The 25,665-nt window shown below is 57.6% G+C and overlaps 3 protein-coding genes and 1 long non-coding RNA gene across 5 annotated transcripts; 3 read left to right on the top strand and 1 right to left on the bottom strand.

The window, feature by feature from the left end:
* Positions 1-1,910: 1,910 nt before the first annotated feature.
* DNTTIP1 (deoxynucleotidyltransferase terminal interacting protein 1) lies at positions 1,911-7,551 on the top strand. The gene is given in 14 exon segments (XM_087959086.1): positions 1,911-2,117; positions 2,158-2,228; positions 2,333-2,429; positions 3,530-3,628; positions 4,578-4,646; positions 4,820-4,876; positions 4,957-5,020; positions 5,312-5,355; positions 5,529-5,535; positions 5,538-5,586; positions 5,674-5,738; positions 6,797-6,867; positions 6,997-7,052; positions 7,196-7,551. Coding segments are annotated over 14 exon segments (1,062 nt in total). The 5' UTR covers positions 1,911-1,970; the 3' UTR covers positions 7,362-7,551.
* A 1,774-nt stretch (positions 7,552-9,325) lies between these two features.
* UBE2C (ubiquitin conjugating enzyme E2 C) lies at positions 9,326-12,521 on the top strand. Its single transcript, XM_087959085.1, has 6 exons — positions 9,326-9,372; positions 9,471-9,498; positions 9,604-9,690; positions 10,388-10,592; positions 10,850-10,909; positions 12,279-12,521. Exons 2-6 carry the CDS (start codon positions 9,487-9,489, stop codon positions 12,335-12,337), a joined length of 423 nt encoding a protein of 140 aa, XP_087815211.1. The 5' UTR covers positions 9,326-9,372; positions 9,471-9,486; the 3' UTR covers positions 12,338-12,521.
* Positions 12,522-14,684: 2,163 nt separating this feature from the next.
* TNNC2 (troponin C2, fast skeletal type) lies at positions 14,685-19,928 on the bottom strand. Its single transcript, XM_026689603.2, is given in 7 exon segments — positions 14,685-14,929; positions 15,239-15,375; positions 17,520-17,634; positions 17,738-17,842; positions 17,845-17,880; positions 18,655-18,706; positions 19,772-19,928. Coding segments are annotated over 7 exon segments (480 nt in total). The 5' UTR covers positions 19,775-19,928; the 3' UTR covers positions 14,685-14,897.
* A 1,865-nt stretch (positions 19,929-21,793) lies between these two features.
* LOC148131036 (uncharacterized) lies at positions 21,794-25,561 on the top strand. 2 transcript variants are annotated; one of them, XR_015748402.1, is made up of 3 exons: positions 21,794-21,932; positions 23,865-24,076; positions 25,359-25,561. It is a non-coding gene; the product is annotated as an uncharacterized LOC148131036 (long non-coding RNA). The 2 variants fall into 2 exon arrangements; XR_015748401.1 differs by lacking the exon at positions 25,359-25,561 and having other exon boundaries at positions 23,865-24,418.
* The last annotated feature ends 104 nt before the right edge of the window (positions 25,562-25,665 follow it).

Here is a 25,665-nt window from a genome sequence, read left to right as displayed (position 1 = left end):
ATTATATGTAGGAAGGCTTGCGCTATGCTAGAAACCGCTCTTAACCAGAATTTGCTGATAGGATAATTAATCTAGAGACAACCCCTAGGAACTAAGACCATAAAAGCTAATTTGTAAGTAAGGGCAGGGGGCGATAGAATTAGAGTAATGGGAGATGAAATCCGAGGCAGAGATAATGTCTTCATTTAGACCAGGGGTGTCCAACCTTGGCAACTTTAAGACTTGTGGACTTCAACTCCCAGAGTTCCTCAGCCAGCAGGTCCACAAGTCATAAAGTTGCCCAGTTTGGGGACTCCTGATTTAAGGTGCGTCCACTGTGTACCTACATGTGCGTGGGGGCACCCTCTTTGCAATGTAATACATAAAATTACCATTGTTTTGTTCTGGAAGTTTTGGCTGGTGATTGTTTATTTCAAAACTAGACAATGAATCCCACATTTCTCTGTCTGTCTCTGTCTATCACACACACACACACATACACACACTGTACACCTGGAGGAAAAGGGGACACCACAGCCTGGTACCTGTTGACCTTCTGCTGGAGGCACTGGGGGAATCCACCCTTTCCGTTCTAGCTCTCCAAATCACTGCCCATTAATTCAGAAATGCCCGTCTGCTGGCTTGCCCTCCAGAAGTCTGGAGCTCTGCCTTTTCCCCAGGCTTTTCCGATTTCAAAATGCAAACCTGTTTCCGGCTCACACCCAGTGATGGAAGCATCCTTAGGAAAGCTTTGGCAAAAGAAAGATTGGGATGAGGGAACCAGGCTTTGCCAACAGGTCTGGAGAGGCGGAGGTGGAGCCGATGAAGCGGCGAATCCGATTGTATTGTTCCTGCCATGGGAGGGAGACGGAGGGGTTTTTAATGGATTTATTTTATAATAAGACTTTTTGTAATGTTTCTACTTACTTACCTATGTGTGAGTTGGGTGGCTATATAAATTGGTTTTCAAAAAATAAAGAAAAGTAGGCAAAGGCACGACGCCATGCCTCTCTCTCTTGCAAGCGGGCCATTTCTGCAGGAAAGGGAAGAAACCCGCAGGGCAGGAGGGAACATTTCCAGCCTCAACTGGCTGCCCTCCCAGACTTCCACCAAGCAAGAAAACCCTCACTTGCCTCCCCCGACCTCCCGTAGTCTCTAGCCCCACCAGCGGGGACTGCAGGAGGTCCTCGACTTACAGCTGTCTCATTTAGTGGCCGTTCAAAGTCACGATGGCACTGGAAAAAGTGACTTCCAACCGATTCATCCAGGCTTATGGACGCTGCAGCCTCCCCAGGTGATCAAAATTCGGATGCTTTCCAACCAGTTCGTATTTGTGACGGTCGCCGCGTCCCGTGACCATATTTTGCACCCTCCTGACGTTAGTGGGGAAGCCAGATATGCTTAACAACCATGTGACTCACTTAACAACTGCAGTGATTCGCTTAACAAAGGAAGGCAAGGAAGGTCACAAAATGGGGCAAGGCTCACTTAACAACCGTCTTGCTCAAGAGGGGAAATTTGGGGCTCAATTTTGGCCATAAGTCGAGGACCACCTATGTCTGCACCCGCGGCAGCCCCTGGGGTACCAAGAGGCCCACAATCCCCCCCCCCCTTCCAGGATCAAGAGGGCCAAGCCCTGAAGCCGCCCATGGGGGCCAAATGCGCCCCTCACCCTCCTTCCTTGGGGGGGCAAAGAAGTCTGGGGTCTCCTTCACTTGGGCTGGGGCGGGGGGGGGAATCTAGGGGGTGCCCCAACGTCAAGCGGGGTCCACGGGCGCACCCCCTTTCCTCCTGTCTGGGGACGGACAGGCCCCGCCCTCTTCCCGGGGGGTCTCCCTGGCGGGGGCGCTACGCTTAAAGCGCTGGGGGGGAAGCTAAGGGCCCGCCCAGACTCCGCCGTTGCCGGGCAACGCGCGCCGCTTCCGGGTCTGGCCGTGGCGCGGCGGTGACGTCAGGGAGGCGCGTCCGCGGCTCGGGACGCTGGTCGGAGCATGGGGGCCGCCCGGGAAGTGGAGCCGCCGCCGGCGCAGGACGAGGAGCCCGAGGACGACGAGGAGGAGGAGGCGGCGGGGTCGACGGGGAGCCGGGGGCGGCGGTGAGGGCGGGGCCTACAGGCGGGGTGGGGCCGGGGGAGGGGCGCCTCTGACCCCTCCCTTTTTCTCTTCCTCCCCCCCGCAGAGCCCCTGGAACATCATGATCAAGCACCGGCTGGTGCAGCGGCGCGGGCGGCGATCCCAGATGATGACCAGGTAAGGCCCCCTCCCCGGGGGAGAGGGGAAGGGAGGGTTGCTTCCGGGAAGGATGCGTTGGGGGTCGCGAGGGGGTGTCACCCACCTTCCCCTCCCCCTCGCAGCTTCACAGATCCTGTGGTCTCCATGGACCTGCTGCGCGCCGTCCTGCAGCCCAGCATCAACGAGGAGATCCAGGCGGTCTTCGGCAAGTACATGAAGGTAGGGGGGCGGGGAGGGCAGGGGAGGGGGTTGGTAGGGGGAGCAGCTGCCTGGCCAGAGGCGGGACCCCCCACACACACCTCCCAGGGACCCCGGCCTCGTCCATTCCAGCGAGTAGCCCCCCATCTCGCCTGGTCCAGGCAGCGGGTGCCCCAGTGGGAGGCCAGGATTGCAGGGGGGGACCTACCGGAGGGGCAGCGGGTGTTGGGGGTGCCATGCATCCGCTGCAGTTGCCTTTCATAAGAGCGGCCATAAATAAATTCAGGTCTTTTTTTTTTCAAGAGGCAACTGGACTTCCCGGGGGTTTTTCTTTGAAGACGTTTCGCTTCTCATCCAAAAAGCTTCTTCAGCTCTGAATGGAAGGATTGATACTCCTTGCAGACAAAGAATCCTTCCGTTCCCCACCCTCCAGTCAGAGCTGAAGAAGCTTCTGGGATGAGAAGAGAAACGTCTTCAAAGAAAAGGCAAGAAAGTCCAGTTGCCTCTTGAAAAAAAGGCACCTTTGGGACAACCCTGACCTGGATGACTATGGAGAACCTCCATAGACCAGGGGTCCCCAAAGGTGGCAACTTTTAAGACTTGTGGACTTCAACTCCCAGAATTCTCCAGCCAGCTTTGCTGAAGTCCACAAGTCTGCCAAGTTTGGAGAGCTCTGCCGTAGACGAATCCAGGTAGTCTTTAACTTACAAGCATTGAGTCCGTTCCTGAAGTTACAACGCTTACATAGCAGCATCCCCGTGGTCCCACGAACAAAATTCACCGTGCTTGGCAACTGGCTCTTATTTATGACGTTCGCAGTGTCCCTGGGTCGCGGGATCCCCTTTTGCCATCTTCTGACGAGCAAAGTCAGTGGAGGGGTGGGCAGGTTCCCTGAACGGCCGCGTTACTAGCTGCAGCGGTTCACTTCACAACTGGGGCAAGGAAGGTCCTGCAATGGGGCAAAACTCGCTGAACAACCTTCTCGCTTACCACAGAAATGTTGGGCTCCATTGTGGTGGTCACAAGTCAAGGATTTACCAGTCAATGCATCCCTCGGGAGGGGCATCAGTTCTGTCCCCACAGTCGCCTGACCCTGAGGGGCTTCTTCTTCTTCTCTCCAGTTTTTCCAAAAGGCGGCAGGGAACGTGCGCGAGAATGTCGGGGAGGACGTGGACACAGAGCAACTCATCCAGGAGACGTGCCGCAGCTGCCTGGAGCAGGTGGGGGGGGGGCCTGCAGCACCGTCTGTTCCAAGAACATGCTGCTCTTGAATGCAGGACCGGGGGGCGGGAGAGGTGGGCAGCCACCCCGGGTGAAAGGAGGGTCCTGGGTCTACTTTTCCCACACCGTGAAGTGCCACTTTCATTCTCTCCGTCTTCCTTGGGCAAAAACTAATGGGAGCCCTAGCCAGCTGTGGAGCCAGGGTGATCATTGAGTATAATACTCGGTGGCAGCGGAACATAATATAATGCAGAAATGGTTGTAGGAATTGGGTAGGTCTAGTTTTATGAAAAGAAGGACTGTGGGGGACCTGATAGCGGTGTTCCAATATTTGAGGGGCTGCCACGCGGGGGGGGGGGGTTCCACCAGTTCTCCAAAGCCCCAGAAGGCAGGACAGGAAGCAACGGATGGAAACGCATCAAGGAGAGGAGCAACCTGGAATGAAGGAGGAAATTCCTGACAGGGAGGACAGTGAATCAGTGGAACAGAAGTTGCTTCCAGGAGTTGTTGTGGCTGCTCCGTCACTTCAAAAGAGATTGGACACACAGCTGTTTGTCTGAAATGATCTGGGGTCCCCTGTTTGAACAGAGGGTTGGACTAGGAGGCTCCCGGGGTCTCTTCTGACTCTGTTATTCCACGATGCAAAAGTAAAATAACTTTTCAATAATGGAGTCAGAAGAGACGCACAAGGTTGTGTGGAATGACCTTATTCTACTGTGCCAAAAGGAGCCGGAAGTTCATTCCTTTTTTCCTCTCCTATTTTCCCATTCGTTTCATTATATTTATATTTCTGCATTTTACATTTTGACGAACTAATAAGACACGAGTATTGAGACAGGGGGGATCATTGAAAGCGCATCGCTGGGCTGCTCAAGTTGGGGGAGGCGGGGGCTCCCTCGGGTTCAGGGATGCTGACCGGCCCTCCTGACCAGCCGCCTCTCCCGCCAGGCCAAGCTTCTCTTCTGCGATGGGAAGAGGCCGGTTGCCAGAGTTGTCCACGAAGCGCCAGCCATCAAGGTAAAGGCCAAAAGCCCGGCTGGGGAGCAGCCTAAGGGTCTGCTAAGGGTCCCTTCACCTCCTTGCTGGGAGAAGCCCCCTGGCCGCACAGGCCGCCTCTGCAGGGAGCCCACACCTGGGGCAGGTAGCAGTTGTCGCTGCACAGGTGACTCTCTCTCTCTCTCTCTCTGCAGCGGGCAAAGCCCCTGGAAGACGAAGGGAGCCAGCAGGGGAGCCCCATCCCCAAAAAGGTAGGCCGTTGGGGAGCTCCCGGCAGCCCGCTCTCTCGGTGCAGCCAGGAGTCACTGAGGAGGGCTTTTCTCCTTGGCAGAGGAAGGGGAGACCGCCAGGACAGAGCCAGCCAGGCGACCGCGGTGCTTCAGGGGTCAGCGTGTGAGTAGGGATTCCACCCAGGGCCTTGGGGTGGGGGGCTGCCCTCTTCCCCCAGGGAAGCCTTGGGACGCCCCTCTGGACAAAACACCCGGTTAGAGGAGGGAAGCGGAATGGAAGCGGGAAATGGGGGGATTCCTTTTATAAGGGGGTTGGAAGGTGCACCCGAGATTCGAGCCTGGCACAGTTACGGCATTTGGGGGGCAGCAAAGTAGGTTCTGCCCTGGGAAGCAGAGGTGCAGGGGTTCGGCCCCTCCAAAGACCCCCTCCCTCCCTCCCTCCTCTCTGCTTTCAGGGGAAGAGCAAGTCCTGTGAGCCGGTGCAGAGGGACGGTCCGAAGGTACGCAGAGTCCTCCCTGAGGAAAGGAGCCCTGGGGAGGGGAGGCAGAGCCGAGGGGCCGGGCCTGGGCCCCACCCACCCGTCAGCAGGGCCCCTGAGCCAGGGAGCCACCCAGGGGGACCGAGGGGCCCCTCTGGCCACTCCCTGCCACTGACCCCTGCGTCCCCTTGCAGTGGGACCCCTGCGCCTGACGGAGACCACCAGCTTCGTTCTTGGCTCAAGAGCAAACAAGTAAGGGGGGAGGGCAGCCTCCAAGGGGGAGGGGCTGGGCTGTCCCTTGAACCGCTGCAGACTTTAATTCTCCCCCTCTGGATCCAGGGCCCTCGGGATGGGGGGCACCAGAGGCAGGCTCTACATCAAGCACCCCCACTTGTTTAAGGTCAGTGTGGTTTCTTTCCTGGGGGGAGGGAAATCTTTCTGATGGGGGGTGTCATTCCTTAGTTTACCAACTTGCCCCAGGGAGGAGGCAGCCCAGGGCTTTCGGCAAGAAGGCCACCAGGACGTGGGGGGAGGACATAGGCTGGCCTCTGAGGACAAGGGTCTGGACTTACGACCAGTGGGCCCCCCAGGGAGATTTGACAGGGTTGGGAAGTTCTGGGGGCCATTGTCCCCCCCCCTCTTCCCCCTCCCCCATGAGGGGAGCGTTTGGGGCACTTGGCAGGCAGCCAGCACTCTCGGCCGTTGCAGGCCCCCACGGATGCCATTTCTGGGGGGGATCGGGGGGGGGTTGCCAGAAATCCACATTTGCTCCCAGGCTCCTTGGGGGGGGGGCGAGTACTGATAGACCTCAACTTACGACCACAATTGAGCCCAAAGCCCAAAGCAAGGCAGTTGTCGAGTGAGCGTTGCTCCCATTTTAGGACCTTTCTTGCCAAGGTTGTTAAGTGAATCCCTGGCTCCCCCACTGACTTGGCTTGTCAGAAGGTGGCAAGAGGGGATCTTGGGACATCCCCCCCGCCGGATGCTGCAACGGTCGTGGAAAACGGTCCCCAATTGCTTTTTTTCCCAATGCCATTGTAACTTTGGACAGTCGCTAAATGAACTGTCGTAAGTCGGGGACTGCCTGTGATGGGTTCACTTAACAATGGCGGCGTCCACTCAGCTGGCACAAAAGTTGTAAAGTCCGATGGGGTCTCGTGTCAACAGCCATCGCAACGTACGAGGACCGTCATTCCAGGCTCGCTCTGGGTCGTAGGACGAGGAGGGGCCGGCGGAGGCTGGGCTCGGTCCGCTTCCCTCTTCCGCATTGTGCAGAGAAGTCCGTGCTGGGCTAGGCCAGCGTCCGCCTGCCAGGGGGTGCTGCCTTTCCTCCCCCCCCCCCAGCCCAGGGCTCCCTGGACTTCAGCTCCCAGAATCCCCAGGCAGCCATAGAGGGGGAGAGGGAGCCCACCCGGGGCAGCTGCTGCTTCCTGACTGCCCCCCCGCCCTCTTTTCCTCCCAGTACGCGCAGACCCCCAAGACAAGCACTGGCTGGCTCAGGAGCAGTACATGAGGGCCACCGGAGGGAAGATGGTCAGTGCAGCGGGGGGTGTGAAGCGGGGGGCAATGTCTTCTTCCCCCGGGCCCTGGGAATCCAGGCTGCTCTCCAGCACCCGGAAGGGGCCGGCCTCCCCTGATGCCCCCCCTTCTCTCCCTGCACAGGCCTACCTCCTGCTGGAGGAGGACATCCAGGACCTGGCGGCCAGCGACGAGTACAGGTGAGGCTCAGGGAGGTGGGGGTGGGGGTGGGGGGTGGAGCCCATTCCCAGGAGGCTGGAATGGGGCGAAGAGGGGGTGGGGGCTGTCCCGGCCTGCTTGAACTCTTCCTCCCTCCTTCCTCTTCCTCCTCCTCCTCCCCCAGGGCTTCCCAGGAGCTGAAGCTGGACGAGCTGAAGCCCTTCTCCATCCCTTCCTGGATGATTGCGAAGATGCAGAGATACATGAAGACCTTCCGCAGCGAAGGGGAGCAGCCGTTGCAGCCGCAGCCGCCGCCGCCCTCCCTGCCGGAGGAAATGCGGGAGACGTAGGCCAGGCCGGGCCAGCCTCTCCTGCCCCCGGCTGCCCCTGGGAAGCCCGGGATTGGGGTGGGGGGGCAGCCTCCCTTCTGGCCTCCCCCTGCACAGGATCCCTCCAGGCGCCTCCCTCCTTTCCTGCTTTTTTACTTGGAATCTTGTATTTGCTTGTTGTTGGGGGGTTTGGAGCAAATAAAGGCCTCCGAGGGAACTTTCCGTTGCTGCTTGAAGGGTGGAGCGGAGGGGTGGGAGGCACTGGCCCCAGGGGCGGATGGGCCAGGGGGCTGCCTGGCTGGCACGCAGAGGGCCACCACCGTGGCCCCAGGGGGCTTTGGAGGGCGGCTCCACCACTCGGGCCTGCTGCCACCCACCTTCACGCAGCGCCCGAGTTAGAGAAGGTTTCACTCTACGCCTGGCACCAGCAGCAGCCGGTTCACACATCGCACCAGGCTTTTGTGTGTGTGTGTCCTTTTCTCTCGCTTGGCTTGTTGCGTGAATCCCTGCCTGGACTGAGGCACACCACCTCTTTCTGGACCCCTCACTCATTCTCTCCGGCTCTTCCCATTCAGTAGGTTGGGGAAGGGGAGGGGGAGTAGAGCTGCCTCCCCTTCCTCAGGGACACTTCCGGCCTGCCTTGGTGGGGCAGCCGAGGCCAATGGGGGGGGGGGGGCAACAGAGCTTGCTCTTCCCTGCTTTGTCCCTGGGAAGCTGCTGGAGGAGGTCACCAGCTGATTGCGGGGTGATGTCAGTGTGCAGATGAGGCCCCATGGTGCATTCCCCAGCCCTCCCCCGCCGGCTGTCTGACTGGGCGAGGATTGACCGAGCTGGCTGGGGAATTCTGGGATGGCCACTGATCCAGGAGAGACGCCCTAACAGGGAGGACAATTCACCAGTGGGACAGAAGTTGCCCCCAGAAGTCGTGGGTGATCCATCCCTGGAGGTTTTCAAGAAGAGGCTGGGCAGCTTCTGGTCTGAAGTGGTTATAGGGTCTGCTGCCTAAGCAGGGGGGTTGGACTAGAAGACCTCCCGAGGTCCCGAAAAGCTCTATTTTGATTCTGAAGTCGGCAAGTCTTAAAAGTTGCCAAGATTGGAGCCCCCTCCCGGTCGGTGCAGTTAATTTCGCTTCTCTCTAATCCGGTGTGTGTGTGTGTGTGTGTGTGTGTGTGTGTGTGTGTGTGAATCCTGCCGAGGGTGTCCCCGTTTCCCCTCTTCCCTGTTCAAATCAAGAGACGCTGGCAGGATACAAGCTCCAAAAAAGGCCACGTTGTTGGGGAGGAAAAGCCAACGACCCAATGGGAAGCCGCCTCTGCGACCGCCTGCCGGTCCGGGGAGCCGCATTCAGTGCCGGGAAAGGCGCCGATCTTCTGGGGGAAAGGGGGAGGAACGACCCAGCGCCCCCCCCAGCCTCCCCTCCCCTTGGGACAACCAGATTTCCACCCATGGTCCAAACCGGGGCCTCCCATCATCCCCGCCGGAGTTTCCCGGAGAGAAGCCAGCCATGGGGGGCGAAGACCCCCCGCGGGAGAGCCACCCCCTCCCCGCAAAAGGGAGGAAGCTCCGCGGGGCTTGGGGAGGGGAGGCCGGGCAGGGGGAGAAGCCGCCCAGCCAGCCCGGCTCCGGGGCCCCCCGGCCAGGGCGGAGGGCGAGGCGGAGAGCCAAAGCGCCCCCCCCCGCCTCCCAACAGCCCTGCGAGGGAGACCAGCGGGGAAGCCGCGCCCGCCCCGCCCGCCCCGCCCCAGGGGAGGAGGCCCCGCCCACGCCCGTCGGAGCAACGCGGCGGCGGCCAATCGCTGGGCGCGCGCGCCGCCATTGGGCAGATCGAACGCGAGGGGCCCTCCGATTGGCTGCGCCGCGGCAGCTTTGCAACATTCAAACTCGCGCAGCGGCCGCCGCCGGCGAGGAGGAGGAAACAGCAGCGCTGCGCTCGCCATGGCCTCGCAGAACGACGACCCCGGCGCCGTCGCCCGCGCCCCAGCAAGGCTGCCGAACCCGGCGGGGGCGCCGCCCGGGGCTCCGTGCGCAGCAGGTGGGGCTGGCTGGGGGCCGGCGGGCACGGGCGGAGCCTCCTCGGGGCCGGCCGGGGAGCCGCTGCCGGCGCTAACCGCTCTCTTTCTCGCCCCGCAGGCTGCAGCAGGAGCTGATGACGCTGATGGTGAGTCTCCCGGGGCGCCGGGGCGGGTGGGGGGCGAGGGGGTTCGCGCTCCCGGGCCCTCCTTCCGGGCCGCCTCTGACCCCCGCGCGGTGTTGAACCTCGCAGATGTCCGGAGACCACGGCATCTCCGCCTTCCCGGAGTCGGACAATCTCTTCAAGTGGATCGGGACCATCAACGGCGTGGCTGGGACGGTGAGCGGGCCGAGGAGGGAAGGGAGGCGGCGTTGGGCCCCGCAGGGTTCGCCTGGGGATCCTCTTCCCCTGCCCTGAGCAGGGGGTTGGACTAGAGGACCTCCGAGGTCCCTTCCAACTCTCTTATTCTGTTATCCTTCAAACCCCCACCCATCCCGGCAGCCTTTAACGCTCCGCAAACACCCAGGCGCAGCCCCCGTTGCCCAGCGCTGCAGTTGACCAGGAAACGCTCCGAGGCGTGGAAGGGAGCGCAGCCCTCTGCCCCACCCCACTGGCAGGCCCACGGGAGTAGGGGGCTTTCCTGATGCCTCCCTGGGAATCCCTTGTGGTCATCGGGAGTTCCTGGGGGGAGAAGCCTCCTTCCTTTGTCCAGCCAGGGCCCTCTCTGGCTGTTGGGGAGGGGTTTCTGGGCAGGTTTTCCCCTCCCCCAGTTTGCAGTAATGAGACCCCCAAAGCCGGGGTCTCCCACCTTGGCAACTTTAAGACTTGTGGAATTCTGGGAGTTGAAATCCACAAGCCTTAAAGTTGCCAAGGTGGGAGACCCCCTGCCCCAAAGAATCCCTGGGTGGTGCTTCCTACCAGAAGATCGGGGACAGTGGGCTTCCAAGCGGAAGAGAAGTGGGGAAGAGCCAGGCAGGAGGAAAAGGGGGAGGCCCTGCCTGACCTTTCCCCCCCTCCCCTCCCTTTGCCGAAGCAGGTCTACGAGGAGCTGAGGTACAAGCTCTCCTTGGAATTCCCCAGCGGCTACCCCTACAACGCTCCCACCGTCAAGTTCCTCACCCCTTGCTACCACCCCAACGTGGACCTGCAGGGCAACATCTGCTTGGACATCCTGAAGGACAAGTGGTCGGCTCTCTACGACGTCCGGACCATCTTGCTCTCCATCCAGAGCTTGCTGGGAGGTGAGGAGGAAGAGCGTCCTGGGACGGGGGGGCAGCTGTGGGATCCCCAGGGAGCTTCTGAGCTGCACCCCGTGGAGTGGAAAGGGGGATGCCACCCCGGGGCTTCCATTGCCTGGAAGGGCGTTCCGTGCAGAAGGGCCGTGCCCTGAGCCTGTGCCGGGCCATGCCAAGTATGCCCGCCCTCCCTCCCTGGCAGAGCAGGGTCCCACAGTGGCAGGGAAGAGAATTGGATCGTTTTTCCTTCTCTGCCCCTTCAGAGCCAAACGTGGAAAGTCCTTTGAATACAGAGGCTGCCGAGCTGTGGAAGAACCAAGCAGGTGAGTCGACCAAGGTTTGTTTTTTTTGGGGGGGGGGGGGTGAAAGCACCAGGCTAGAAACCAGGAGGGGGTGGGGAGTTCTAGTCCTGCCCTATGTAGGAACACCCGTTGGGTGACCGTGGGCCAATCCCCAGGAGACGCCGGGTTCTAGTTGTGCGTTAGAAGGAAAGCGCCAAAGGGGCTGCTTTCAGGAGGCTCCCTGGTTTCCAGATGTTTTCGCTTCTCATCCAAGAAGCTTCTTCGGGTCTGACAGGATGGCGGGGAGGGGAGGAGGATGGCAGACACTTAGAAGGTTACAGTCTTAGAAGATTGTACACCCTTAGTGGCACTTAGAAGGAAAGGCAGCTGGGTCGCTTTGGGCCAAACACCGGGAGACTTGAGTTCTAGTGCTGCCTTGGGTACAAAAGACAGCTGGGCTCCCTCCCTCTCAGCCCAGCCCACCTTGCTGTTGTGAGGCAAATGGGAAGAAAAAGGGGTCTTGGGCGTCTCCACTATCTTAGCTGCCTATAAAGTAATAAAGGAGGGATAAAATTCTGAGCAATAGGAACTCTTGGAAAGACACCCAAACCCACAGCCCCAGCACTGAGGGGGGAGCTGCAGAATGCCACTTGAATTTGGGAGGTGGGGGGACTCCTTGTCTTCATGAGGACTAGGGTCTTCCTTGTCTGAAAGAGGGGGAGGCCGGTTCCTATTTGCTTGCCTTCTCGGGCATTTTGTCTTTTTAAGGCAGCTGCTTCGAGCTGCAAGCAGTCCTCAACTTACAGCAGTTCGTTTAGTGACTGTTGGGAGGTGTCAGCAGCACTGAGAAAAGTGGTTTGCAGCCATTTTTCACGCTTACGAGCATTGTGGCATCCCCATGGTCACGTGATCAAAATTGGGGTGCTTGGCAAAGGCTTTGCCACCACAGGTGTCCTGTCTTTGCAACTTCCTGACAAGCCGAGTCAATGGGGGCAAGTCAGATTTACTTAATGACCGTGTTCCTAGCTTGACAGCTGCGGTGATTCCTTTAACCGCTGTGGCAAGATAAAAATAGGAGAATGGGGCAAAACTCAACCCATTTCTCACTTAGCAACATAAACGTTTGGGCTCCATTGGGTCGTTAAGTGGAGGGCGACACACGGATGGTTTTTACAGCTGCAGGGAGGGGGGAGGGGCACAATTGTGCAAAAGGAGGCTCCTGTCTTTGTGTCTTGGCCCAGCGATGGGGGCAGGGAGAGGATCGGATGCCCTGAAACCCCTTGGCTGAATTTGCCTCCCGTCTCCCCAGCCTTTTTTCCAAAGGCAAAAAACGAAGTTGCAAGAGCAGCTGCAACACACACACACACCTTCTCCGGGGTCCTTAATCTGCCCCCGTTGTCTCTTCACACAGCCTACAAAAAACGCCTCCATGAATCCTACCAAAAACATATGAAGAGCCAGGATACCTGACGTCCTTCCCAGCCCTGGACCACTTCACCTGGGTGGGGAGGGGGCGGTAATGCCTCTTCCCTCTTCTGTTTCATCCTTGTATTTTCTGTGTTGCCTCTGTTGTATTATAGGTCGTTTTAAACGTTATTTGGCTTTTTTCCCCCCCTGGTGTTAATGTATAAATAAATGTCTTTTGTTTTTATAACGTGATGCCTATTTGAGTCTGGGGGTGGCCTTCAGGGAAGAGGGAAGAGGGCAGAGAAGGGCAAGGAAGAGGATGAGGAGACGGGAGGATAAAACAAAATAAAAAGTGAACGGTTGCAGGAATTGGGTGTGTCTAGTCCGATGAAAAGAAGGACCAGGGGAGACAGGATAGCAGTCTTCCAATGTTTGATGGGCTGCCACAAAGGGTGGTGGGGTGTCAAACTATCCTCCAAAGCCCCTGAAGGCAGGACAAGAAGCAACCTGGGAATAAGGAGGAATTTCCTGGCAGTGAGAACAATTAACCAGTGGAACTGCTTGCCACCAGAAGTTGTGGATGCTCCAACACCGGAGGTTTTTAAGAAGAAATTGCACCACCGTTTGTCTGGAATGCTACCGGGTCTCCTGCTTGAGTAGGGGGTTGGACTACAAGACCTCCAAGGTCCCTTCCAACTTATTCTGTAACATTGAATGCCCTTGCATTGGCTGGAAAGGGGGAAATGTGGTGGGTGGGAGCTGGGCTAGAATTTTCCTCTAGACATTTCTACCTCCTCTTTCTCTGGACAAAATTGAGAAATAGATGCTGGGTGTCCGTGTTCTTCTGTTTTATAATGTTTGTCATCTGCAATAATATAAAAAATGATCCTCATCATCTTGTGGTCTTTGGGGGTTTTCAGTTTTAAACACTCGCCAGCTGCTATTTAATACAATAGGGTACTAAATCTCTCCCTCCCCTTTCTGGGTCTATAATTTTAGTACTTTAAGATGGAGGTGAAATCCTTTTATATTTCTGTCTTAAAGTTTGATTTTTTTATATATATATCCCTTGTGATAGTTTAGCTGCTGTGAGAAAAGATGGACTTGATGGTGCATGGACAGAAAATGGCACTGGTGGTTTTTCACTTTTTACCCAGTAGCCCAAAAGGGGGGCGGGAGGGGAGCAATATTTCCAAGCCCCTCCGCAGACCAGAGACAGCTGGGAGACCAGGCTGGAGACACACACACACACACACACACTTGCTTTATGGTCCTCCTCAAATCTCTGACCACTCTTGAGTTCTGCCCCCTTTTATGACTTTTCTTGCCAAAGGGGATCACATGACACCTCCCACCCGGGACACCAGGGCCCATGGGGTGTAATGGCATAAGCCAGGGTCCCCAAACGTGGCCACTTTAAGACTGGTGGACTTCCAACGCCTAGAATTCTGGGAGTTGAAGTCCACCTGTCTTCAAGTGGGCAAGTTTGGGGGCCTCTGGGACAAGCCTTGAGAATTCTCCTTTTCAACACCCCCCTTTTGGCTCTGATTCTAGGCAGGTTTAGGGATTCCCTTCCTAGGAGAATCCTGCGGCTGAAGTCACAAGGTTTGGCTTGCAGGGGGAGCCAGGAAACTGTCTCTGGAGGCAAATGGTCCTTGCCCACCACTGAAGGACTGATGCTCTGAGACACACACACACACACACACCTTTGGATGGGTCTTCTCAGGGGTCTCTCTCTCTCTCTCTCTCTCTCTCGTTTTCTCTCTCTCTCTCTCCCTCCCTCCCTCCCTCCCTCCCTCTCTCTCTCTCTCTCTCTCTCTCTCTCTCTCTCTCTCTCTCTCCTGGCTTAGTTTTCCTATGTAGGCTGCTCAGAGTGTAGGGAAGGAGAAGGATAGGAGGAAGGAAGGAATAGGAAGAAAGAAGAAAAGAAGGGAAGGTGAAGGAAGTGGGAGGGAGGGATAGGAGGAAGGGAAGGCGTGGGGTCTCCTCCCACAGCCTTCCCTGCCACCCCTGAGGAGGAAGACGGGGGGAAGTGCCCCACCTCTCCGGAAGGGAGCCCGGAGCTGTTCAAGGGAGCTCAACTGCCCCCATGGAGCAGCAGCCCCTTTGGTTACTTCCCCGTTTCTTTTCCCGGGCCCAGGTAGATACCGAGGTGCCCCACCTGCCCCGGCACAGAGTTCTCCACCGGATGGAGACGGACAACAAACGGTCTATGTGCCCTGAAGCCCAGGGAGGGGCAGGAGTCCCAGTGCTCCCCCCTCCACGGGGTTTCATTCTCCCAAAGGGAAGGCAAGTGACCTCCCCTTGGCTGCCCCCTCCCCCTGCCTGGCACAGGAAGGGCTGCTGGGGGACAGGCCTGGGGGGGGGGGTCCAAGGGACGAGGCTTCCCCAACACCAAACTCAGCCCCTCTTTTCCACAGTCCCTTGTGCTCTTTATTGAGGTGTCAGTGTTAGAAAGAGGCTTTCACAGCGATGGGGGGCGACGGGGTCCGGGGTTCGGCTGGAGGGGCGTGTCTGAGCTGTGCAGAGCAAGCGGGCACAGGAGCATGGGCCTGGGGTGCTCGGCAGGGCTGGGGGCAGCTGCCACTCCCGCCGGCCGGTCTCGCAGGAATGTCTCGATGCTTTACTGCACACCTTCCATCATCTTGAGGAACTCTGGGGGGGAGATGGAGAGGGGTCAGCCCCAGACCCAGCAGTGATGGGCGGCAGAGCACCCCCTCCCAGAAGGGGCCTGGAGCCAAGGAGGGTGACCCCCACCCACACACAAAGGGGCTCCCAGCACCCCCAACCGCCCTGGATGCAGCCTCCCTGAATTGCTAGGGGGTCCCAGGAGGGACTTTGGCAGGGGGGCGCTCAGCCCCTACAGTCCCCAATTCCATGCAGGGAGAAGGCTGCGTGAGGGGCTGTGGGACGGGGGGGACTGTTGCTCAGCCCCAAGAATCTCCGTCCATCCGAGCTGCTCACCGTCAAAATCGATCCGCCCGTCGTTGTTTTTGTCTCCGTCCCTCATGAGCTCCTGGATCTCCTCTTCTGTGACGCTCTCCCCGGAGAGCTGGAAGATCTCCACCAGCTCCTCCGCATCCAGGAACCCATCGGCATTCCTGGCAGAAAAGGGGGGGGCGGTGAATGACCTGGAGGGACCTGGAGGTCTTCTAGTCCAGCCCCTACTCAAGCAGCAGAACCTATGTGGCTGCCCAGCCTCTTCTTCAAAGCCTCCAGTGGATGGAGCCCCCACAGCTTCCCTTCCACTGGTCAATTGTCCTCCATCCATGTTGCTTCTTGCCCCGCCCTCAGGGGCTTTGGAGAATAGCGTGACATCCCCCCCTCCTCTTTGCTGGCTGGGGAATTCTGGGAGTTGAAGTCTGCCAGGCTTAAAGGGGCCAAGGTTGGAGACCCCTGTCCTAGTGGACGGTCGCTTAAATGTGAGCCCTTTACTGTGTGCGGCAGCTGCCAAAACAGCCACAGCAGCCCAGTTGGGCCTGAACGAAGGTCTTGAGAGTTCTGAGTCGCCATCCTCTCGTCCTGCCTGGAAGTCCAGCAGGTCAGACCTGTCCCACTAGTTAAGGGCCAGACCGGAGGGCAGGAGGGAGCTGCTCCTTCTTCCGGGCCACGCCTGGAGCCACGGAGTCAGGGAATCCTCCGGCCTTGGGCTAACTTGAGAGGGGGACACATGTGCCAGAGAGCCGCCTTCTTCTCTTGGACACTTGGGGCCAGCTCGGTCCCTCGAAGGCTCCCACCCTGCTGGGCTGGAACCCCCAGGGCCAGGCCAGTCTGGGGGCAAAGGACCAGGCTAGAGAGTGGGAGGGGGGAATTCCAGACCCATCTGAGCTGGGTGACTTTAGGGACCCATCACCAGGAGACGGTGAGTTCTAGTCCCACCTCAGGCGCAGAAGCCACACGGATAACTTTGAACCAGTCCCTCTCTGCAGCCCAGCCCACCCCACAGGGTGGTTGTTATAAGGAAAAGGGGAGGTGTATTAATCTGTAGAGATTCTCCAGATCACGGTTGTCCCAAAGGGGCCTTTTTTCAAGAGGCAACTGGACTTTCTGGTTTTTCAATTGAAAACGTTTTACTTCACATCTGAGAAGCTTCTTTGGATAACAGATCATCAGAGTTGGGAGGGACCTTGTAGGTCATCTAGTCCAACCCCCCATGCCCAAGCAGGAGACCCTGCACCATTTCTGGCAGGTGGCAGTCCAGCCTCTTCTTGAAGGTCTCAAGTGATGAAGCTCCCACAACCTCCGAGGGCAACTTCTGTTCCATTGGTTGATTGTTCTCACTGTCAGAAAGTTTCTCCTTATTTCCAGGTTGAATCTCTCCTTGTTCAATTTCCATCAATTATTCCTTCTCTGGCCTTCAGGTGCCTTGGAGAATAGCTTGACCTTTTCCTCCTCCTCCCTGTGGCAGCCCCTCAAATATTGGAAGGCTGCTCTCCTGTCTCCCCTGGTCCTTCTCTTCCCTAGACTAGCCAGGCCCAGTTCCTGCAATTCCATTCTTCATACGTTTGAGCCTCCAGTCCCCTCATCATCCTGGTTGCTCTTCTCTGCACTTTTTCTAGAGTCTCAACATCTTTTTTATAGTGTGGTGGCCAAAACTAGATACAGTACTGTAGGTGTGGTCTTACTAAGGCTTTATAGAGCTTTATTCAGCTCTGACAGGATGGTGGGGGAGGGAAGGATTTATGCTCCTTGCAGACAGCTGGTCATTTGCAGCGTTGTTTAGAGGATCCTTGAAGCACCTGCAGGTTTACCTGTGTCCTCAGGGCCACCTGAGTGGTGCAAATTGTTCCTGTCTTTTTTTTCCTGGAAATGCATTTCCAGGAACCATTTGCACCCCTCTGGTGACCCTGAGGACACCGGTAAACCTGCAGGTGCTTCATATAAATCCTTCCCTTCCCCACCATCCAGCCAGAGCTGAAGAAGCTTCTTGGATGAGAAGCGAAACATCTTCAAAGGAGGAAAAACCAGAAAGTCCACTTGCCTCCTGAAAAAAAAAAGCACTTTTGGGACTGAGAGGCATATCCCGAAGAGGATTTGCCACTTGGAGTTACTTATGAACTTATAAGCAGAAAAGAGCTGGCTGAGGAATTCTGGGAGTTGAAGTCCACCAGTCTTAAAGGTGCCAAGTTTGGGGACCCCTGCCCCAATGAATGAATAAAACAAAGGAACACCCTCCCTGTTCCCCCAAAAGGCCACTCTGCCCCCCCAACAGTCCCCTTCCCCCCCCTCCTCCGTCCTGGCTGACCTGTCAAAGATGCGGAAGCATTCGGCCAGCTCCTCCTCCGACTTCCCCTTGGCGTCCTCCTTCATCTGCCTCACCATCATCACCAAGAACTCCTCGAAGTCGATGGTTCCGCTGCCTGCATGGAGAGGGGGGGGCAAGGCCAGAGTCAGGGGGGGAGGTGGGGGGGTCTCCCCAGCCCTTCCCCCCTCCCGCCCCTCCCCGGCGTCTTCCCCTCTCACCATCCTCGTCCACCTCCTCTATGATGGCGTCCAGCTCTTCCTTGGTGGGCGTCTGGCCCAGCATCCTCATGACTGTCCCCAACTCCTTGGTGCTGATGTCCCCACCCCGTCGGCGTCGAACATGTCGAAGGCGGCCTTGAACTCTGCGGGGGGGAAGGGGGACCCCAAGAGAGGGTGGGGGAGGGTCTCATCCTCTGCCGGAGAAAGGCAGCGGCCCCGCAGCCTCACCGGCCTCCCCCCCGTTGTCCAAGCGGCCCCGAGCCCAACCGTTCAGAAGTGGCTCTAGGTAGCCCTCCCCTTACAACGACTTCATTTAGGGACCGCTCAAAGAAGGGAGGGGGAGCTCTCGCCTCACAATCCGGAGGCTGTGAGTTCGATCCCAGCTAGAGGCTAATGCTTGGGATAGACTCTCTCCTGCTCGAGCTGGGGGGGGGTTGGACTAGATGACCTCCAAGGGCCCTTTCCAACTCTGTTATGATTTCTATGATTTCTATTACCGTATTTCACACTCACTACCCTGGGAGCATCCTCCACCATCTCCCCATCAAAATTCAGAGGCTTGGCAAAGTGACTCATACTTATGACGGTTGCCATGTCTCAGGGGGGCGTGTCACGTGATCCCCTTTTGCGACCTTCTGACCAGCAAAGCCAGATCCGCTTAGTGACCATGTTCCTAACTAAACAACTGCAGCGATTCACTTAGTCACTGTGGCAGGGAAGGTCATAAAACGGGAGACAACTCCCTTCATGACCATCTCGCTTAGCAACAGACCTTGGGGCTCCATTGTGGTCCTAAGTCAAGGACTGGCATCCCCCGGGCAAACTCTTCGATGCGGCCACTCTGGGCCCTCCACCCCTCCCTCCCTCCCCTCCCCAGGGCTTCCCCCACTGCCCCCCCCCCGACCCTGCCCACTCACCCGCAATCATTTCCTCGCTGAGGTAGGATCGGGCCTCAGCCTGCTGGTCCGTCTGCAAGGCAAGCACAGGGGTGACCGGGGGGGGTCTGCCTAGGGGAAGTCCAGCCCCCCCTCCCCTCCCAGCCGACCTGAGTCCCGGGGCCCTTCGCAGCCTCCCGGCCTTCCCACCTTCGCTCCCAGGGGCAGCTGAGGCTTTGGGCACCAGGGCCCCCACCCACCCCGCTCTGCTCCTTGGCTCAAAGGGGGAAGCAGCAGCAGCAGCCCCAACCAGGGAGGGGCTCCACTCTGGGGAAGGACGGCCAGGCCAGGGGGGGAGGGAGGGAGGGAGGGGACTCCATCGTCTCTCCCAGACGGAGCCCTAAGTCGAGCCCCGAGAGCCCCTGGACTAGGGGAGCCGAGTCCGTCCGGCTGGACAATCCGGGTGCCGCCCTCCTCCTCCTCCGCCAGGCCTCCTGGCCACTTCCTTGCTCCCGGGGCCAGAGGCAGCCGGCCAGAGCCAAGATGCTTCTTGAGGCAGGGGCTATTCTTAGCCGGGCTGGAGCAGCTCCTTCTAGGGGCCACTGCAGGCGGCCTGCCAGCCGGACCCACACCTGTCCACCCCCCGGATTGGGTTACTCCTCCAAGAGGCTCTGGGGGCTGCGAGATGCCCAGGCGCTCCTCGTGACCCTGGGCTGTTTCCCCCAGCCAGCCCCTCCTTTCTGCAGCCTCTCCTTCCTTGCCAGGGTCCCCAGGAGTTTTGACTCCCCCTCCCCCCAAAACACCCCCTCCCCTGCCCACTTCAGGCCCCCAAGAAGCAGACGCCATCGCCCCCACAGCCACCCGGCCTCCCCAGTCCTGCCCCCCTTCCTTCCTCATCATGCCAGCAGCCTCATCCAATGGATCTTGGTGCCCCCCAGCCTCACACACGGAGCGGCTGGAGCCCGGCTGGTGTCCTGGAAGCTTCCTGGCCGCACCTGTGCTGGCCCTGGGTCCCCCGGCCAGCTTGTCCCATCAGACACTCAGCCAACCGGTCCAGCTGGCCATCCGTGCCGTCCGGCATCCTGGCAGGAGGTCCAGCTCCATCCGTCCTGGCACCGTCCTTCAACGGCCTCCGTGCCCGCGGCCTTGCCATGCTTACCATGTTGACAGGTGTCGCCCCGGAGCCTCGCACAGAACAGAACCTCGGTGTCCCCCGGCGGTCTGAGCAGATGGCAGATGCTGCCCCACCACCCACCCGGCCCCATTTGTACCCCACCAGCCCGGCAGGGCCCCCCTGGGTCCTCCGATTGGGCACCGGGAGAGGCAGCCCAGCCCAGGGCCAACCCCCTTCGGCCTCACCTGTCGATTGGCCAGCCGGGCACTTTACCAAATTTAGCCAAGGTTCTCCTGGCCAGGAAGTGGGGGGGGGGAAGTGGGAGGGGCAGTGCAAGCCCCGGGAGTGGGATGTGGGGGGGGGAGAGGACTCAGTCCTGTGGCTTCCTCCGCCTCCCCACAATTTGAGGCATAGCAAGGAATCGTCCCCTGGAGTCCCTGCTCCACCCACCCACCCACCCCACAGCCTGGAGGGAATAAAAATAGACCTCAGCCTGCCCTGCCCCATCTCTGCATCCCGTATCCAGAAGGAAGCCACAAAGGGCGGCCTTAATTCACCCACACACCCACCCCCACTTGGAGGGGGGGGCTAAGTGGCTCCCTGAGCTTTAGGGGAATAAAGCAGTTCAGGAGCCCCTCCCCCAACTCTGCATGGCAGGGGGTGGTGAGGGAGGATGGGATGTTCCAGCAGCCCCTATGTGGCTCTCCCCCCCCCCCAGCCCTGCTTTCTTTGGGGGGATCCTCTTCCCACTTCCCTGCGGCTGGGAGGGGAGAAGGCCAGAGGGCAGCCCCCAACCCCTGGACTCCACCCGGCAACCTCTGCAGCCTGGGGGAGACAAGGAACCCCAGCACACGCTGCAGGCAAACCAGCGTGACCCTCCCCACCCACCCACCCCGTTGGGGGTCTATTTGGGGCGGGCCGCCCAATTCTTGAGGAGGGCGGGGCCTGACAGGCAGGAGCAGCTGGAGCCCTCCCCCTATTAATAGACATGCCCAAGGAAAGCTGCTGAGGAGGGGAGGGGGCAGCGCGCTAAATAAGGCAGAGAAGTGCCGGCTCAGGTGGAGGGGCGCCCCCCAACTCCCACCCCCATGCACATCCACAGAGCATGCGCCCCCCGCACCTTGCCCCGGGAGGGGGCTGCAACTGGCAATTGCCAGGCAGATGAAATTCACCAGCGCCACCCTGGCACCAAAGTGACTCCAGGTTCAAGGCCACGTTTCTGTCCTTAGGAAGAAGCTGGAGAGCCCCTTGTCTGGAATGGCTGAGGGACTCCTGCTTTTGTGGGGGGTGGACTAGAAGACCTCCAAGGTCCCTTCCAACTCCTATTCTATTCTATTCTCTAATTCTATTCTAATTCTGTTTCTATTGTATTCTTTCCTTTCCATATTCCTATTCTAATTCTGATTCTGTTTCTAGTCTAGTCTATAGTCTATTATTCCATTCCGTTCTGTTCTGTTCTCCCTTCTGTCCTGTCTTCTGTTCCGGGTCCGATTCAAGTGGGGCCATCCTGGTGAGTGAACTCAGCCCAGGCTCAGATCCACCTGGACTTTCCAACCTTCTGTGCTCCACCAGGAAAGGCTGGCAGGCCGTTCCCCACACACACACCCCAAAACGCCCTCCCCTGGTTTCCCCCGGGTGTCCGGAAGAGGGCGTGGCCCTGGTTGGGCTGCAGCTGGGGAGAGCCGGTGCAGAGAGACCAGGCGGCCAGGGAGGGGCGCCACAGGCTGGGTGTCTGCAGCGGCCAAGAGAGATCTGGCAGCCGAGCCAGGAGAGGAGAAGGGCGGGTGCAGGGACAAGCCAGGACTTTGGCTGCCCGCTCTGGCCCTTCTCTCGGGGTTGCCACCCAGCTCTTCCCCACAACCCCAACGCAGGGCAGTCCCCACACCCACCTTAGGGCTCCTCCCAAGACTGGCACCCACCCAGGCAGCCCCTTCTGGGACGGCTCTCCTGCTTATAGACGGAGGGCTCTTCAGAGTTGCCAACTTTAAGACCCGTGGACTTCAAATCCCAGCCTTCCGTGCACCTGAGGGGAAGGGCAAGAAGCAACGGAGGGAAGCTCATCAAGGAGAGAAGCAACCTGGAATTAAGGTGACATTTGCTGACAGGGAGGACAATTAGCCAGTGGAACAGCTGGCCACCAGAAGTTGTGGGAGCTCCATCCCTGGAGGCTTTTAAGAAGAGATTGGACAACCATTTGCCTGGGATGGTATGTCTCCTGCTTGAGCTAGGGGTTGGACTAGAAGACCTCTGAGGTCCCCTTTAATTCTCTTGGAGGTTGATGGCCATGCAATAGGTGTGTTTTAGTAGGTGTCAGTTTAAAGCCGCCTTCTGCACAGGGCTTTTCCGGTGGGAATTTGGAGTGGGGATTCAGGGGTCTCCAACCTTGGCAACTTTAAGACTTGTGGGCTGGATCAGAGGTGGGGAAACAATGGCCCATTTATGACTGGTGGACTTCAACTCCCAGAATTCCTGAGCCAGCTATGCTCCCACACCCACTGGACCCCTTAGGGCTCCTCCCTGCTGGCTCAGGAATTCTGGGAGTTGAAGTCCACATGTCATCTTTCCCCACCTGAGCCAGATGGAGTTGATTGGTTGGAGGGTGCCGGCTCCTGCATGAGGCAATCTGTGCAATGATTGGTTGCTGTGGGTGTAAAGGGGGAGTTTCCCTTCCCCCTCCCTCGCCTTTTTTCCCCTGTTGTGCTTTGTATGCTACAGGAAGTCCTCAACTTGCCATAGTTCACTTAGGGACTGTTCAAAGTTGCAACGCACTGATAAAAGTGACTTGTGACTGTTTTTCACACTTATGACCGTCGCAGCATCCCCAGGGTCACGTGATCAGGGGTGGGATTCTAGCGGTTCTGTCCAGCTCGGTAGAACCGGTAGCTCTGGAGAGCAGCAGACATAGTTCTATGTCTGCTGATGTTTTGGCCCACCCGCCTGCCTGGGCTCTTACCTGACCTTTATTTCCTGCTTTTTCAACCTCAGCTGCCGTGCGAGGCATAGGTGTGGTTGAAAATTCAGGGGAAAAAAGTGCTTTTTCAAACGCTGCTTCTCTGCACGCAGCGCTGCTCAGCTGTCCAGGCAGCAAGCTGATGACGATTTACAGGCGCTCGCGCAGCATGCAGGGAAGCACATCATAAATCACCAAACTGGTAGTTAACCCTGTCGGATCCCACCCCTGCACATGATCAAAATTCAGGCGCCTGGCAACTGACCCGTATCTATGACAGTTGCAGCATCTCCCGGGGGGGTCGTGGGGTCCCCTTTGGCGACCTTCAGACGATCAGTGGGGAGGCCAGATTCACTTAACAACCTCACTAACTGAGCAAGTACAATGATTCACTTAACAACGGAGGCAGGGAAAGCCGTGAAAAGGGGCAAAAAACCTCACTGAGCAAATGTCTCACTTAGCAAAATAAATGCTGCGCTCAGTGGCGGCTGTGAGTCAAGGAACTATCTGTATTTGGTTTCACTTCATGAGGCTCCTATGCGCCTGACTCTCTCAGCTGCTGCAAATTTCTAAACACTATCTGGATACGAAACTCTGTGGTGGGGCTTAGTTTCTGGGGAGGGAAATAAGGAGGAAAAATGCTGCCTCTGCCTCCCATCTGTATTCACCTGGCTAGCGTCCTGTCAGTGTGTGAGAGAGCTAAGGGCTGTTTGGAAACTGAAACAGTATTTGCTGTGTGAGCAAGGAGGCAGCAAGGAGCCTGGGCGTGGCTTAGCTCAACTGTTCTGTACTAAAGCTGCTGGGTGCTGTTGTGAAACTGAAACTGAACCTCCTCTCTGCTTGTGTTTTGCATTTGGAACCGATTTCTTTTCAGGTGGGGAGGGGGAGTAGAACTCCTTAGCATCAGAGAGTGTTAATAATAATAATATAGAAAATCCTCTAAATGTTCTGATGCTCATTTCGAAAAATCCTTTCTTGATGAGCCACCTAGAAGCCAAGAGGAACCTATGGGTCAAATTTCAAGCTCGTAGGCTTGACGGTTCTGGAGATTTTGCGATGATGCGTGAGGGGTCTTTCACTTTTATATATATAGATTAAATGTATTTATTTATATAAAACTACACGTTTGTGTTGGTGTCTCTGACTTCACTTGGACGCCTGCCACACAATTCCCTGACACTCTGCCAGGGAAGAGCAGGGAAATCCTACCAACCTCCAGGCTTCACCTCCCGTCTGCAAACCCCAAACCCGAACCCCACATCGACTGGCCTTGGGCACAAAGGCAGAGGGTGAAAAATGGATGCCAGACAGAAAAGGCCAAGCCGAGACATTCTCTAGGAAACCAATTGCCGTAACCTTTGAGACTCACCTGCCTGGAAATCACCTGAACTGAAAAACAGGTCTTACCTGAATGGCTGAATGGCCGCTCTCTCTGTTATCAGCTCTGACATCGCTTTCTGCCCTGGTGGGTGTGCCACGAGATGTTTCCTTGCTTTCAGCAAAACATTTGACACATTTTTCCTTAAAAGTGGGATTAGAGCCAGTCCATTGGAGCTGGGTGGCCAACAAACTTAAATTAATAAATGCAGCTGCGTGGAATGGCAGGTGGAATGATAGATTTAGGCTTAGAATAACTTTATTGTCACTTTGGATGTACACTAATCAGGCATGCATTAAAATGACATTTTGTTGCATGCAGCTCTCAAAGGGTCACCGCCTGCAATAAACACTTGGCTTTAAAATGATGAATAGCTTTGATCAAACTGCCGGAAGGTTTTGCACGGGTCCCTCGTAGGCCAGTGTTTGGCCTTCTGTTCGTCCAGATTTAAGGGCTTGGATAAAGAAGGAAAGCCTATTGGGGATTTGAAGATGGCACAAAATTGGGAAGGACACCCCGGACGGCAGGGAGATTATTCCACGTGATCCTGAACGGCTTGGGAAACTGGGTTGAAATATCAGCCTGAAATTTCATGGGAACCAGTGCAAGGAAAGCCGAACCCCACAGGGATAGGATGGGGGATGCCTGGCTTAGTAGCAGCACTAATTAGAACAATTAATTAGCGGAACAACTTGCCTCCAGAAGTTGTGGGCGCTGCAACAGTGGAGGTTTTTAAGAAGAGATTGGGCAGCCATTTCTCTGAAATGGTGTAAGTTCTCCTACTTGAGCAGGGGGTTGGACTAGAGGACCTCTAAGGTCCCTTCCAGCTATGTTATTCTATTCTGTTGTTCTATTACTTGGAATAATATCTGACTCAGCAGAAGCTAACAGCAAGATATAACTGCCAAAAAGCCAAGGCAGCTTCAGGCTGTAGCAGGGCTGGCTGGGGAACTCCGGGAGTTGAAGTCCACAAGTCTTAAGGCGGCCAAGTCTGGCCAGCCCTGGAGTGTAGGCCTCAGAGCCGGCCATTTCTCCTGAGGCTCCTCTCAGTGGCCTTTCCGTTTGGCCGTTTTGGAATTCTTCCCTCGGTCTGTCCGAAAGGGAGAACTTGTGAAGCCCTGGGAAATCAATCAGCCACCAGAACAGAGCTGGAAGGGACCCTAGAGGTTTTCTAGTCCATCCCCAGCTCAAGAAGGAAACCCTCTACCACAAATAGTCGTCCAACTGCTTCTTAAAAACCTCCCAGCGGCTGAATTGGGATGGTGGTTAAGTGTGAACAAATAGCCCTGCATCTCTTTTTCCAGGGACGCGGTAACTCTGAATGGTCACGACCGTTTGCAAGGTGAGGACTACCTGCCATAAAATAAATAAAAGATAAACTATCCTGGGAGCCAAAAGCTGCCAAGGCCAAGCACTGCCACGCTGGAAGGGGCAACCCGCTTCTCGGCGGCCTCCCGCTCTCCAAGGAGCCGCTCGGCTGCCCAGCGGATCTGGATCGGGCAGAGGGGACTCCGGCCCAGGGCAGAGCCCCCTCCGCGGCCCCCGCCCGCCCGCTCGCCCTTCCCCGCGCGGCTTCTTCTCCCATGCAAGGCGAAGCCGGAGCCGGCGCGC

Source organism: Notechis scutatus, chromosome 3, assembly GCF_049901735.1.
Source record: "Notechis scutatus isolate UNSWTSFEM ecotype Mainland chromosome 3, rNotScu1.2, whole genome shotgun sequence".
Lineage (NCBI taxonomy): Eukaryota > Metazoa > Chordata > Lepidosauria > Squamata > Elapidae > Notechis > Notechis scutatus.
Note: the sequence above shows the minus strand (reverse complement) of the source record. Positions and strands in the feature narration are given on the sequence as shown.

Coding starts and splice junctions, on each gene's coding strand:
- UBE2C (XM_087959085.1), top strand. Junction 9,691..10,387: donor TCAACGGCGTGGCTGGGACG/GTGAGCGGGCCG, acceptor TTGCCGAAGCAG/GTCTACGAGGAGCTGAGGTA. Junction 10,910..12,278: donor GCTGTGGAAGAACCAAGCAG/GTGAGTCGACCA, acceptor CTCTTCACACAG/CCTACAAAAAACGCCTCCAT.